The 13,119-nt window shown below is 36.5% G+C and overlaps 1 protein-coding gene across 1 annotated transcript in view; it reads right to left on the bottom strand.

Moving 5' to 3' along the window:
- The window catches only part of BMPR2 (bone morphogenetic protein receptor type 2), a 201,486-nt gene that overhangs the window by 42,917 nt on the left and 145,450 nt on the right, over positions 1-13,119 (bottom strand). The window contains exons 4-5 of the mRNA XM_079925207.1: positions 2,183-2,293; positions 1,326-1,417 (exon numbers count right to left, since the gene is read on the bottom strand). Coding sequence (XP_079781333.1) covers positions 1,326-1,417; positions 2,183-2,293 — 203 coding nt within the window. The remainder of the gene's footprint in view (positions 1-1,325; positions 1,418-2,182; positions 2,294-13,119) is intronic.

Genomic DNA, 13,119 nt, shown 5'->3' with positions numbered 1-13,119 from the left:
TTAATTAGTATTTTTTCCAGTTTAGTAAATTGGACATCTTATTATACATTTACTAGGCATACTTACTTCTCCTGTGAATTGATAATTCATCTCTTTTGTCTATTTTTGATGGACTGTTTATTTAATGTTGATTTCTACCATCTCTTTATCAATTGTTTATGTGTTGAAATACCTTTTTCAAATTTTGCTTTTAACTTTTATTATATTTTTCTCCCAAATGGAAGGTTCTTAAAATGTTTTATATAACCAAATCTATCAGATCTATTATTTAGCAGTCTCTGGTTTAGTTAATTTATCCTAATAAAGATCATAAAAACATTCATCATGGTAAGACTTTTAACACAGGTTCTGAGATATTACCAAATGAAAATTTAATTCTATACAAAACATAATATTCATATATACCTATACAATATACAATATATACACAGACAAGGAATATTTATTCATCATCTACTGTGAATTGCTTGTCTAGCACATTTTTCTCAGAATCTGATGTCTTTATTCCCATACTCTTGTTCAAGTCTGTATTCAATGATCATCTCCTTTCTAAATATATTTTCTTTAATAACTCCTTTTCCATAACTTTCTTATCTCATTTGCTTTTTTTTTCTCCATAGCACTTACTACTACTTGAAATATACAGTTGACCTCTGAACAATGTGAGGGTTAGGGACACCAACCCCTCCACATAGTCCAAAATCCACATATAGCTTATAGTTGACCCTTCATATATACATGGTTCCTCTGTGTCCATGGTTCTACATCCATAGATTCAACCAACTGTGGATGGTGTAGTACTATAGTATCTACTATTGAAAAAAATCTGTGTATGAGTGGACCCATTCGGTTCAAAACCATGTTGTTCAAGGGTCAACTGTACTTTCATTTATTTAACCTCTTGTAGCCTCTCTCTCACTAGAATATAAGCCTCATGTATCTGTATTGTTCACCAACATTCTCAGTGCCTAGAATAGGCCTTGGCACAAAATTGATAATGCTTGTTGAATAAATGAATGAGTTAATGAAATCACTGTCTCAGATATACTATTATTTTTTATTTTTAATTTTTTTTGCAGTATGCGGGCCTCTCACTGTTGTGGCCTCTCCCGTTGTGGAGCACAGGCTCTGGATGCGCAGGCTCAGCGGCCATGGCTCACGGGCCCAGCCGCTCCGCGGCATGTGGGATCTTCCCGGACCAGGGCACGAGCCCGTGTACCCTGCAACAGCAGGCGGACTCTCAACCACTGCGCCACCAGGGAAGCCCCATCTCAGATATACTATGAGAGCAGAAAAAACCGTCCGTAATCTGAAAGCAATCTTACCTCCAACAGTTTCAGATTATCTAGGTCAAGAGAGGGCTCTGATGCTGCTGCCTCCATCATGTTCATACTGTGAAGACCTTGTTTACGGTCTCCTAGAGGAATAGGAAAAAGAACCTGCTAATGTGTGGTTCTCTTAAAAAGAAAATCTTTATTACACTTTTTAATATATGACAGTTAAAAAAAGACCTACAGAAGGACAGACAGCAAGACTTATGCCTAACGTCAATGGGAATAAAACTATTTACTAAACTAGGAATCATCCATAAATGAAGATGAAAAATGAATAACACAAAAGCTGAATTCTGGGAGATTGTTCTAGTAACACACCCAGTATAAAACCCTAAGAAATATGCAGAAACATTAAAGAAGGTTTTATTAAAGTTATTTGAATGAATGAATGGGTGCTGATTTCCTAAAAAGCTTGTCAAATCTAAAGTTTATGAGAACCAACTAGACAGTTGATGATATTTAGGAATTACTGTTATTTTTAGATATAAAAATGGTATTGTGGTTATATATATTTTAAGTCTTTATATTTCAGAGATAATACTAAAATATTTACAGATAAGTTATACCTTCAATTTATTTCAAAATAATCCAGTGGAATGGAAGCATGTGGTGAGTGGGGCTATAGGTGATATACAGATGTGATACTCATTGAAGCTGGGTAATAGGTATTTTGTATATGTTTGAAACCTTTCATAAAAACTAGGACAAAAAGTTTAAGAGAGAAGGATGACTCTGGGGTTACCACAGCACAGAGATGTTTTTTACCATGATGAATTTTTATAAAATAAAATCAATTCTGATTAAATGACATGTTTAATAAATAACAAAACAAAAAATTATAATTTTACCTGTCAGCATCCTGTATCCAAAGCATAAGGCAACTATCAAAACAGCTAATACAGAGACTGATGCCAAAGCAATGATTATTGTCTCATCTCGGTTAAATGAGTGAGGTGGACCTAAAAGAAAACAAAGTTTTAAATATAGTCACCCTTTCTTTTTGGTATTTTGCTAAATACTGACAGAAAGGCTATATCAATATATAGTCAAATCAGCAGTGTTTTTGCATCAAATGAAATGAAAGAAAAATTAATAATAAATTTGTAATAACTGTAAATTGTATATTTTTAATCATATGTATTATTTTATATAGACCTAGAACACTGAAACACCTGGTAGTTGTGCTCTTAATTACTGAAATATCAACTATATCATGGAACAGCATAGACAGAACAGTATAATATTTAAAAGAACAATCTTTGGAATCACATTTGGTTTTCAATCTTGACTACACTAGTCTCTCAGTGGCCTTTAGAAAATTATTAGAATTTTCTGATCTTCAATTCTCTCATTTGTAAAAATAGTAATCTCTACCTCACAAGTCTTCTGTGAGGCTTAAGTGGGAGTCTAAGTACTTAGTACAGTGTTGAGTATATTCTACCTGTGCAATAAATGTTATTATGTTTATCAATATTGGTATTATGATTATTAAGGAAAAGAGTATAGCTTTGCAGACAGTTAAACCTGAACTGGACTTCTTCCACATATTCTATGACCTTGGGAATATATCTTTACCTGTCTGCGCCTAAGCTTATTCACTTGCAGAAAGGGAACACACATATCTAAATCACAGGCCTATCATGAGCATGCAAACCATCTTATGTGTTAGTTCCATTCTTTGGATCAGATAATATCTAGAGAAATACCCTTTAGAATGGATGACTACAAACTAGAGCACATCCAGAAGAGAGCAAGTACAACAGTGAAGGTATAAGAACTCTGAAATGTGATGGGTAGAAAGAATTAGAAGTGTCAGATATAGAAAAGGAGAAAACTTGAGGGGATATGGTAGCTGTCTTCATGTGAAAAAATGGACCTGTAGCTAGAGAGAATAACAAGATCCAATTAGTATCTGTTCAAGGACAGCAGTTATTAACCTAGCATACAGAAGAACTTAAGTTTATAAACAGAGCTGTCTAAAATGGAATGAATGGGACTTCCCTGGTGGTGCAGTGGTTAAGAATCCATCTGCCAATGCAGGGGACACAGGTTCGAACCCTGGTCCAGGAAGATCCCACATGCCACGGAGCAACTAAGCCCGTGCGCCACAACTACTGAGCCTGCGCTATACAGCCCGCAAGCCACAACTACTGAGCCCGCGTACCACAACTACTGAAGCTGGCACGCCTACAGCCCGTGCTCCACAACAAACAGAAACCACTGTCACGAGAAGCCCGCGGACCAAAACAAAGAGTAGCCCCCATATCCGCAACCAAAGAAAGCCTGCGCAGCAACGAAGACCCAACGCAGCCAAAAATAAAATTAAAAAAGAAAAAGAAAGGAATGAATTATCTTATGAGATAGCTGTTCATATTCATTTAACTGGAGGTATTCACGCAGTATTTGATAATAATGACCAGATACTCGGCTTAACGACTGCTAATATCTTTATTTAATCATTCTTTGCACTCTGTCAAAATCAAGCATATTGTGTTTTAAATCTTTTTCACTTTGGACATTATGTATTCTATCAAACTAGAAGGCTCTATGGCAAACTCAAAAGCCAGCATGGCAAAGAGTTCCTCTGATGGGCATTCCTGTTCTAAATGAATGTATCTGTCTCAAATTAAGCACAATTAAATATTAAAATGTCAAAACAATATTTCTATAGAAGGATCTGTTGAAGCACTATAGTACTCTCTTAATCTGCAGGACATTTATTGTATTTTAATAGACTAACATATTAATAATTGCACATAAATTTAACATATAGAGTAAGTTATAGGAGGAAACCTCATTTTACCGTGAGACATCACTTCATACATACACTAGGATGGCTATAATTTAAAAAAAGACAAAAGTGTTGGCAAGAATGGGGAGAGAAATTAGAACTCTTGTACATTATTGTTGGAATGTAAATGGTGCAACTACAGTAGAAAATATTTTGGAAGTCCCTCAAAAAGTTAAACCTAGCATTACCATAAAATCCAGCAATCCGACTCCTAGTCATATACCAAAAAGAATTAAAATTAACTGTTCAGGGCTTCCCTGGTGGCGCAGTGGTTGAGAGTCTGCCTGCCGATTCAGGGGACACGGGTTCGTGCCCCGGTCCGGGGGGATTCCACGTGCCGCGGAGCGGCTGGGTCTGTGAGCCGTGGCCGCTCGGCCTGCGCGTCCGGAGCCTGTGCTCCGCAGCGGGAGAGGCCACAACAGTGAGAGGCCCGCGTACCGCAAAAAAAAAAAAAAATTAACTGTTCAAAAACTTCTACAGAAATGTTCATGGCATCACTAATCACAATAGCCAAAAGTAGAAACAACACAAATGTTCATAAACTAATGATTGAATAAACAAAATGTGGTCTATCCATATAATGGATACATACAAAAGGTCACATATTCTATGATTCCATTTATTTATTATTTATTTATTTTGCAGTACACGGGCCTCTCACTGTTGTGGCCTCTCCCGTTGCGGAGCACAGGTTCCGGACGCGCAGGCTCAGCGGCCATGGCTCACGGGTCCAGCTGCTCCGCGGTATGCGGGATCTTCCCGGACCGGGGCACGAACCCGTATCCCCTGCATCGGCAGGCGGACTCTCAACCACTGCGCCACCAGGGAAGCCCTAAGATTCCATTTAAATGAAATACCCAGAATAGACAAATCCACAGAAACAGAAAGCAGATTAGTAGTTTCCAGTGACTCAGGTGAGGGGGAAATCTGCAGTGACTCATCAGGTACAGAATTCCGTTTTGGATTGATGAAAATGTTTTGGAACTAGATAGAGGTCGCACAACACTGTAAATACACTAAATGGCACACTTTAACATGGTTATTTCTACGTTATATGAATTTTACCTTTAAAAAAAACCTGACTTTAGAATATGCCCAACCCAAAAGAAATACTATTTTCAACACACAAAAAACAGATACAGGCACACACAAACTAAATAATAATCTATAGATTTTTTACAATAAGATATACACAAATTATTTTATGTGCTTATTGATCTTCCCTTTATTGACTGTCAGATCATTACTGACTTTCAGATACTTTGTATTTTTTTAAGGTAACTGAAGCTTTAAACTATAGTATAAGACAATCAGATTACAGATTCATTATTATGGAAGCTCACATTTTATTTTTATGGTCCACTGAAGTCAAAGAGAGAGAAAAGGTAGGAGGTGAAAAGTGGAGGACCAAACAAGAAACAAGGATATGGTGGAAAATAGTGACATTTAAAGTAAGGTAGAGAGTTTCAAGGAAGGCAGAAAAAGGAAAAGAAAGACCAAAAGGTGGAACATGGTGAATGCTGACTTGACATGGCTTGTTCTTGTCATATTTAGCATTCTATTGGGCAGTGAATATCAAAGGAAATGTCATCTGTTTTTAAATCTCTCTGAAATTGAAATTCATAATCTTTAGCCTTGTTATTATTTTTAATAGACTTTATTATTTAGAGATGTTTAGGTTTACAGAAAAACTATGCAGAAAGTTCTGACACTTCTCATATACCACCCCCCAACACATGATTTCTCTTATTAATAGCTTCCATTAGTGTATGCTATGCACTGAACTGTGTTCCCTTAAAAGTCATATGATGAAGCATTAACTACCAATGTGATGACTTTTGGACATGGGTTCTTTTGAAGACAGGTTTAGATGAGGCCATGAGAATGGGCTCACAGTGGGTGGGATTAGTGTGCTTATAAGAAGAAACAAGAGAGTGTTTGCTTTCTCTTTCTCTGCCCTGTGAAAAACCAGTGAGAAGGAGGCCATCTGCAATCCCAGAAGAGTCCTCAGTAGAACCCAATCACGCTGGAACCCTAACCTCCAACTTCTAGCCTTCAGGACGGTAAGAAAATAAATTTGTGTTGTTCAAGCCACTTGTTATGTTATTTTATTATGGCTGGGAAGGGGAATAGAATATGGCACCCCAAAATATGCCCCTTTGGCATAAGGATTTTCTTGAGTTGGTTATTTTTAAGAAACAGCAGACACTGGAGAAGCTCTGAAAACCTAATAGAAGTTATCCTTTTATAAGGGATATTTACATTTCTAAGGGAAATATCCATTTGTAAAGGTATCTCTCTCTCTCTGTACCAGGAAGAGGAAGAATAAAACTTACTATAGAAAGCTTATACTTAAATCTGCATAACAACTATACCCTTGTTTATTTTGCTTTGCCTCGTAAATTCCCATAAGTGGTCTCCATCTCACCTCTACCCCAATCTTCTTTGCTCTTTAGCTGGGGATGGCATATAAAAGATGATAGCTTGGGCAATTTTGGAGAGTCACTCATTTTTCTCTTGGGTATCTCCCATGTATGTAGGAGGTATATACATGTTTGTTTTTCTCCTGTCATTCTGTCTTGGTCTCAGCCAAGAACCTAGAAGGGTGGAGGGAAAATGATTTTTTCTCCCCTACAGCTGCTGGAGCAGGCGAAGACAGTATGGAAACATTTATTACAAATTATGAACCAATATTGATACATTATTATTAAAGGCCATAGTTTCATTAAGTTTCAAGATTTGTGTTGTATAGTTCTACAGGTTTTAACAGATACATAATGTCATGTATCCATCATGACAGTATCATACAGAATAGCTTTGCTATCCTAAAAGTTCCCTGTGCTCCACCTACTCATATTTCACTCCAACTCCCACTCTGGCACTCATTGATTTTTACCTTTTCCATAATGTCATATAGTTGGAATACAGTATGTAGCCTTTTCAGACTGGCTTCTTTCACTTAGCAATATGCATACAAGATTCCTCCATGTCTTTTTGTGGCTACACAGTTTATTTTTAACAGTGAATAATATTCCATGGTACCCCAGTTTATCCATTCACCTATTGAAAGACATCTTGGATCCTTCTGGTTTTTGACAGCTTTGAATAAAGTTGCTATAAACATTTATGTACAGGTTTCTGTGTGGACAGAAGCTTTCAGCTCACCTGGATATTGAGTAGCATGACTGTTACATGGTACGGTAAGCCTTTGTTTAGCTTTGTAAAAAAACTGTCAAACTCTCTTCAAAGTGGCTGTCCTCTTTTGCATTCCTACCAGCAATGAATAGTTCCTGTTGTTCTACATCCTTGTCAGCATTAGGTGTAGTCAGTGTTTTGGATTTTAGCCATTCTAATAGATTTTTTCAAACTGGTATCTCATTGTTGTCTTGACTTGCAATTCCCTCATGACATAGGATGTTGAGCATATGCTTATTTGCCATCTGTCTATCTTCTATGGTGAGCTGTCCATTTAGATCTTCTCTCTACTTTTTAATTGGGCTGTTTGTTTTCTTATTGTTAGGTTTTAACAGTTCTTTGCATATTTCAGATACAAATCCTCTATCAGATATGTGTTTTGCAAATATTTTATCTTAGTGTGGATTGTCTTTTCACTGTCAAGGTATCACGGTAATGCTGGCCTCACAGAATGAAATAGGAAGTGTTCTCTAAGCTCCTATTTTCTGGAAGAAATTATAGAGAACTTGTATCCTTTCTTCTTTAAATGTTCTCTAGAATTCAACAATAAAACCATCTCAGCTTGATGCTTTTGGTATTAGAAAGTATTAATTATTGATTCAATTTCTTTAATAGATAAACACCTGTTCAGATTATATATTTCTCCCTGTGTGAGTTTTGGTAGATTGTGTCTTTCAAGGAATTGGTCCAATACATCTAAGTTATCAAATCTGTTAACATACAGTTGTTCATAATATTCCTTTACTATCCATGGGATCTGTAGTCATGACATTTCTTTCATTTATGCTTATTAGAAATTTATTTCTTTTTTCATTTTGTTCTTGGAAGCCTGGCTAGAGGTGTATCAATTTTATTGATCTTTTTAAAGAACCAGCTTTTGGTTTTGTTGCCTTTTCTCTATTAATTTCCTGTTTTCAATTCAACTGATCTCTGATCTAACTTTTACTCCTTCTTTCTTTCTGCTTATTTTGGATTTAATTTGCTCCTCTTTTTCTAGTTTCCTAAGGTAAAAACTTAGGAAATCACTAGAATTTATTATTGAAGGGAAAAAAAAGGGCATACAAAATTAAATCCAATTCATCTAGTTAACATTAAAATAAAATATCTGCCCCAATTTTAGCACCCATGTGAAACCAACCAGGCCCTGTGGGACTCCTGGGCACAAAACCCTTTCTGTGTCCCTCGTTTCTTGTTTGTAGGAAATAAGCTTCATTCAGCCTCCATGACCTTCCCTGAGTTCCAAAGGGCAGGTTCAAACAGTTCCTAATCGAGGAAGGGAGGGGATGCAGAGACAGGGAGGAGTAGTACAAAAACAACAGTGCAGCTTTGGAGCAGGGTACTGGTTCCTCCTCAAGGAATATACATATCAGTATTTTTGAGCTCCTCTGAAGTACGAAAACCCCCACCAAATGGAAGATGTTAACTGCTTGATGAAGCATTCTTCATTCCAGAGAGGTCACAGTTCGATAACCTCGAGAACCACAGAATCCTATCATGAGACCACCTGACACCAGATGATCTCTACACTGAAGGAATGCAGGTCCTGCAGGCACCCAGATCCTTATAAGCAACCCCTCCCCTTGAGTATAAGACTCCTCACAAACCGCCCCCCCCCACACTGAGACACAGTTTTTGTTTTTTTTTTTAATAGTTTACTGTATGTATGTATGTATGTATGTCTGTCTGTATGTATGTATGTATGTATGTATGTATTTATTTATTTATGGGTGCTTTGGGTCTTCGTTGCTGTGTGCGGGCTTTTCTCTAGTTGCGGCGAGCAGGGGCTACTCTTCGTTGTGGTGTGCAGGCTTCTTGCTGTGGTGGCTTCTCTTGTTGCAGAGCACAGGATCCAGGCACCCGGGCTTCAGTAGCTGCAGCACGCAGGCTCAGCTGTTGTGGCTTGTGGGCTCTAGAGCGCAGGCTCAGTAGTTGTGGCGCACGGGCTTAGTTGCTCCATGGCATGTGGGATCTTACCGGACCAGGGTTTGAACCCTTGTCCCCTGCATTGGCAGGCAGATTCTTAACCACTGTGCCACTAGGGAAGTCCCTGGGACACAGTTTTGAGGGCATTAGCCTGCTCTGGCCCCCTTTGCCTGGCAAAGCAATAAAGCTATTCTCTTCTACTTCATCCAAACTCTTTCTCTGAAATTCAAACTGGGGCTGGTGTACAGAGGCTGATTTTCAGTATCAAATGTGACAGACAAAATTTATTTTTCATAGAATGAAGTTGTTCTTTAACTGCATTAATACGAATTCACAAATCTAGTGTGAAACAAAGGTTTGCTATTTCCAAATTAGAAAGGCGAATTATTTAAATGGATATTTATTTCCTTATGTAATTCAAACACATATGAATTAATAAAGTAATGTCTTGAAAACATTACAAATGCCAACTATATGGTACTTACATTTTTTTTTATTTCAGAGGAAAAAATGAGATAAAAATTACACTGCTTAAAGCATAACTCAAGCTATGACTTGTCACCTAGATTTTTATTTTTTGAATTGGACATCTATGTTCTGTTTTTTCATACATCTCTTTTTAAAAAAATCTAGATATAACTGATGTACAACAATATTATTTTCAGGTGTAAAACATAATGATTCAACATACATTTCTCTCCTATGTGCCATTAAATCATCATTGAGAAAGTAACATAGCATTTCTTAAAAGAGTGCTATTCACTATCATCTTGAAAAGGGAACCCTCATACACTGTTGGTAGGAAAGTAAACTGGTACAGCCATTATGAAAACAGTACGGAGATTCCTTAAAAACTTCAAAATATAGTTACCATATGATCCAGCAATTCCATTCCAGGCCATATATACGGAAAAAACAAAAACTCTAATTTAAAAAGATACATGCTCCCCTATATTCATAGCAGCACTATGTTAAAACAACAAGACATGGAAGAAACCTAAATGCCCAGTGACAGATGAATGGATAAGGCAGATGTGGTATACAGATATAGATATATAGATAAAATATGATATTACTCAGCCATAAAAAAAAAAGAATGAAATAATGTCATTTGAAGAAACATGGATGGACCTAGAGATTATCATACTAAATAAAGTAAGTCAGACAGACAAAGACAAATATATCACTTATATGTGGAATCTAAAGAAAAAATTGGTACAAATGAACTTATTTACCGAAGAGAAACCGACTCACAAACATAGAAAACAAACTTACGATTACCAAAGAGGAAAGGAGGAGCAGGAGAAATAAATTAGGAATTTGGGATTAACAGGTACAAACTACCATAAAAAAATAAACAACAAGGACCTACTGTATAGCACAGGACACTGTAACTATATTCCATATCTTGTAATGACCTATAATGAAAAAGAATCTGAAAAACAATACACACACACACACACACACACATATACATATATATTTTGCTATACACCTAAAACACTGTAAATCAACTATACTTCAATCTAAACAAAAAACAAAAAAGCAACTTTATCACCCCGAAGATAAACTCTGTAACCATTAACCATTAACTCCTTATTCTCCCCTTCTCCAACAATCTGGTAAACTCCAGTCTACTTTCTTTCTCTATGAATATGCCTACGATTGATATTTCATGTAAATGGAATCATACAATATTTGCTCTTTTCTGTCTGGCTTATTTCACTTAGCATAATGTTTTCAAGGTTCCTCCATGTTGCAGTAGATAGGTTATCTTTTCCCCTTCTTAATATGTCCACTGAAGTACAAAAATTTTAAATTTTGATGAAGTCTAATTTATCTATTTTTTCCTTTGTTGCCTATGGTTTGGTGTCATATGTAAGAATTCACTGCTAAAGCCTAGGTCATGAAGATGTACTCCTATATTTTCCTCTAAAGTTCTATGGTTTTAGCTTTTATATTGAGGTTGTTGAACCATTTTGAGTTAATTTTTGTATATGGTGTGAAGTAGGGGGTCAACTTCATTCTTTTGCATATGGATGCTAGAGTGTTTTTAACTCAATCCAAACAATCTTTGTCTCTTAACTGGAATATTTAATCTATTTACATGTAAGATACTTAGTGACACATTTGTGTTTATATCTACTATTTTATTTTAGACTATTGGACCATGCCAACTAGTTTTCCAGGCAGTAGAAAGACCTTAGAATATGGTAACAGTTATTACACTCTCCATGATTAATTACTGATGTCATATTTTCGTCCCTTTTTTAAAACTCCATGAACAATTATTATGAGCAAAAGTGCTACAATAAGAACTTTCATATGCTTCTTGCTTGTAGTGCAAATAGGTACAGCTTTTTTAATTTTTGAATTTTATTTATTTTTTTATACAGCAGGTTCTCATTAGTCATCAATTTTATACACACCAGTGTATACATGTCAATCCCATTCACCCAATTCAGCACACGACCATCCCCACCCCACCACGGTTTTCCCCCCTTGGTGTCCATACTTTTGTTCTCTACATCTGTGTCTCAGTTTCTGCCCTGCAAACCGGTTCATCTGTACCATTTTTCTAGGTTCCACTTACATGTGTTAATATACGATATTTGTTTTTCTCTTTCCGACTTCCTTAACTCTGTATGACAGTCTCTAGATCCAGCCACGTCTCAACAAATGACTCAATTTAGTTCATTTTTACGGCTGAGTAATACTCCATTTTATATATGTACCACATCTTCTTTACCCATTCACCTGTCGATGGGCATTTAGGTTGCTTCCATGACCTGGCTATTGTAAATAGTGCTGCAATGAACATTGGGGTGCATGTGTCTTTTTCAATTATGGTTTTCTGTGGGTATATACCCAGTAGTGGGATTGCTGGATCATATGGTAATTCTATTTTTAATTTTTAAAGGAACCTCCATACTGTTCTCCATAGTGGCTGTATCAGTTTACAATCCCACCAACAGTGCAAGAGGGTTCCCTTTTCTCCACACCCTCTCCGATATTTGTTGTTTGTAGATTTTCTCATGATGCCCATTCTAACCGGTGTGAGGTGATACCTCGTAGTTTCCGTTTGCATTTCTCTAATAATTAGTGATGTTGAGCAGCTTTTCATGTGCTTCTTGGCCATCTGTATGTATTCTTTGGAGATATGTCTATTTAGGTCTTTTGCCCATTTTTGGATTTGGTTGTTGGTTTTTTGAATATTGAGATGCATGAGCTATTTATATATTTTGGAGATTAATCCTTTGTCCGCTGATTTGTTTGCAAATATTTTCTCCCCTTCTGAGGGTTGCCTTTTGGTTTTGGTTATGGTTTCCTTTGCTGTGAAAAAGGTTTTAAGTTTCATTAGGTCCCATTTGTTTATTTTTGTTTTTATTTCCATTACTCTAGGAGGTGGATCAAAAAAGATCTTGCTGTGATTTATGTCAAAGAGTGTTCTTCCTATGTTTTCCTGTAAGAGTTTTATAGTGTCCAGTCTTACATTTAGATCTTGAATCCGTTTTGAGTTTATTTTTGTGTATGGTGTTAGGGAGTGTTCTAATTTCATTCTTTTTACAAGTAGCTGTCCAGTTTACCCACCACCACTTATTGAAGAGACTGTCTTTTCTCCATTGTATATCCTTACCTCCTTTGTCATAGATTAGTTGACCATAGGTGCATGGGTTTTTCTCTGGGCTTTCTATCTTGTTCCATGGTCTATGTTTCTGTTTTTGTGCCAGTACCATATTGTCTTGATTACTGTAGCTTTCTACTATAGTCTGAAGTCAGGGAGCCTGATTCCTCCAGCTCTGTTTTTTTCCCTCAAGACTCCTTTGGCTATTCAGGGTCTTTTGTGTATCCATACAAATTTTAAGATTTTTTTGT

Source organism: Stenella coeruleoalba, assembly GCF_951394435.1.
Source record: "Stenella coeruleoalba genome assembly, chromosome: 6".
Classification (NCBI taxonomy): Eukaryota; Metazoa; Chordata; class Mammalia; order Artiodactyla; family Delphinidae; genus Stenella; species Stenella coeruleoalba.
Note: the sequence above shows the minus strand (reverse complement) of the source record. Positions and strands in the feature narration are given on the sequence as shown.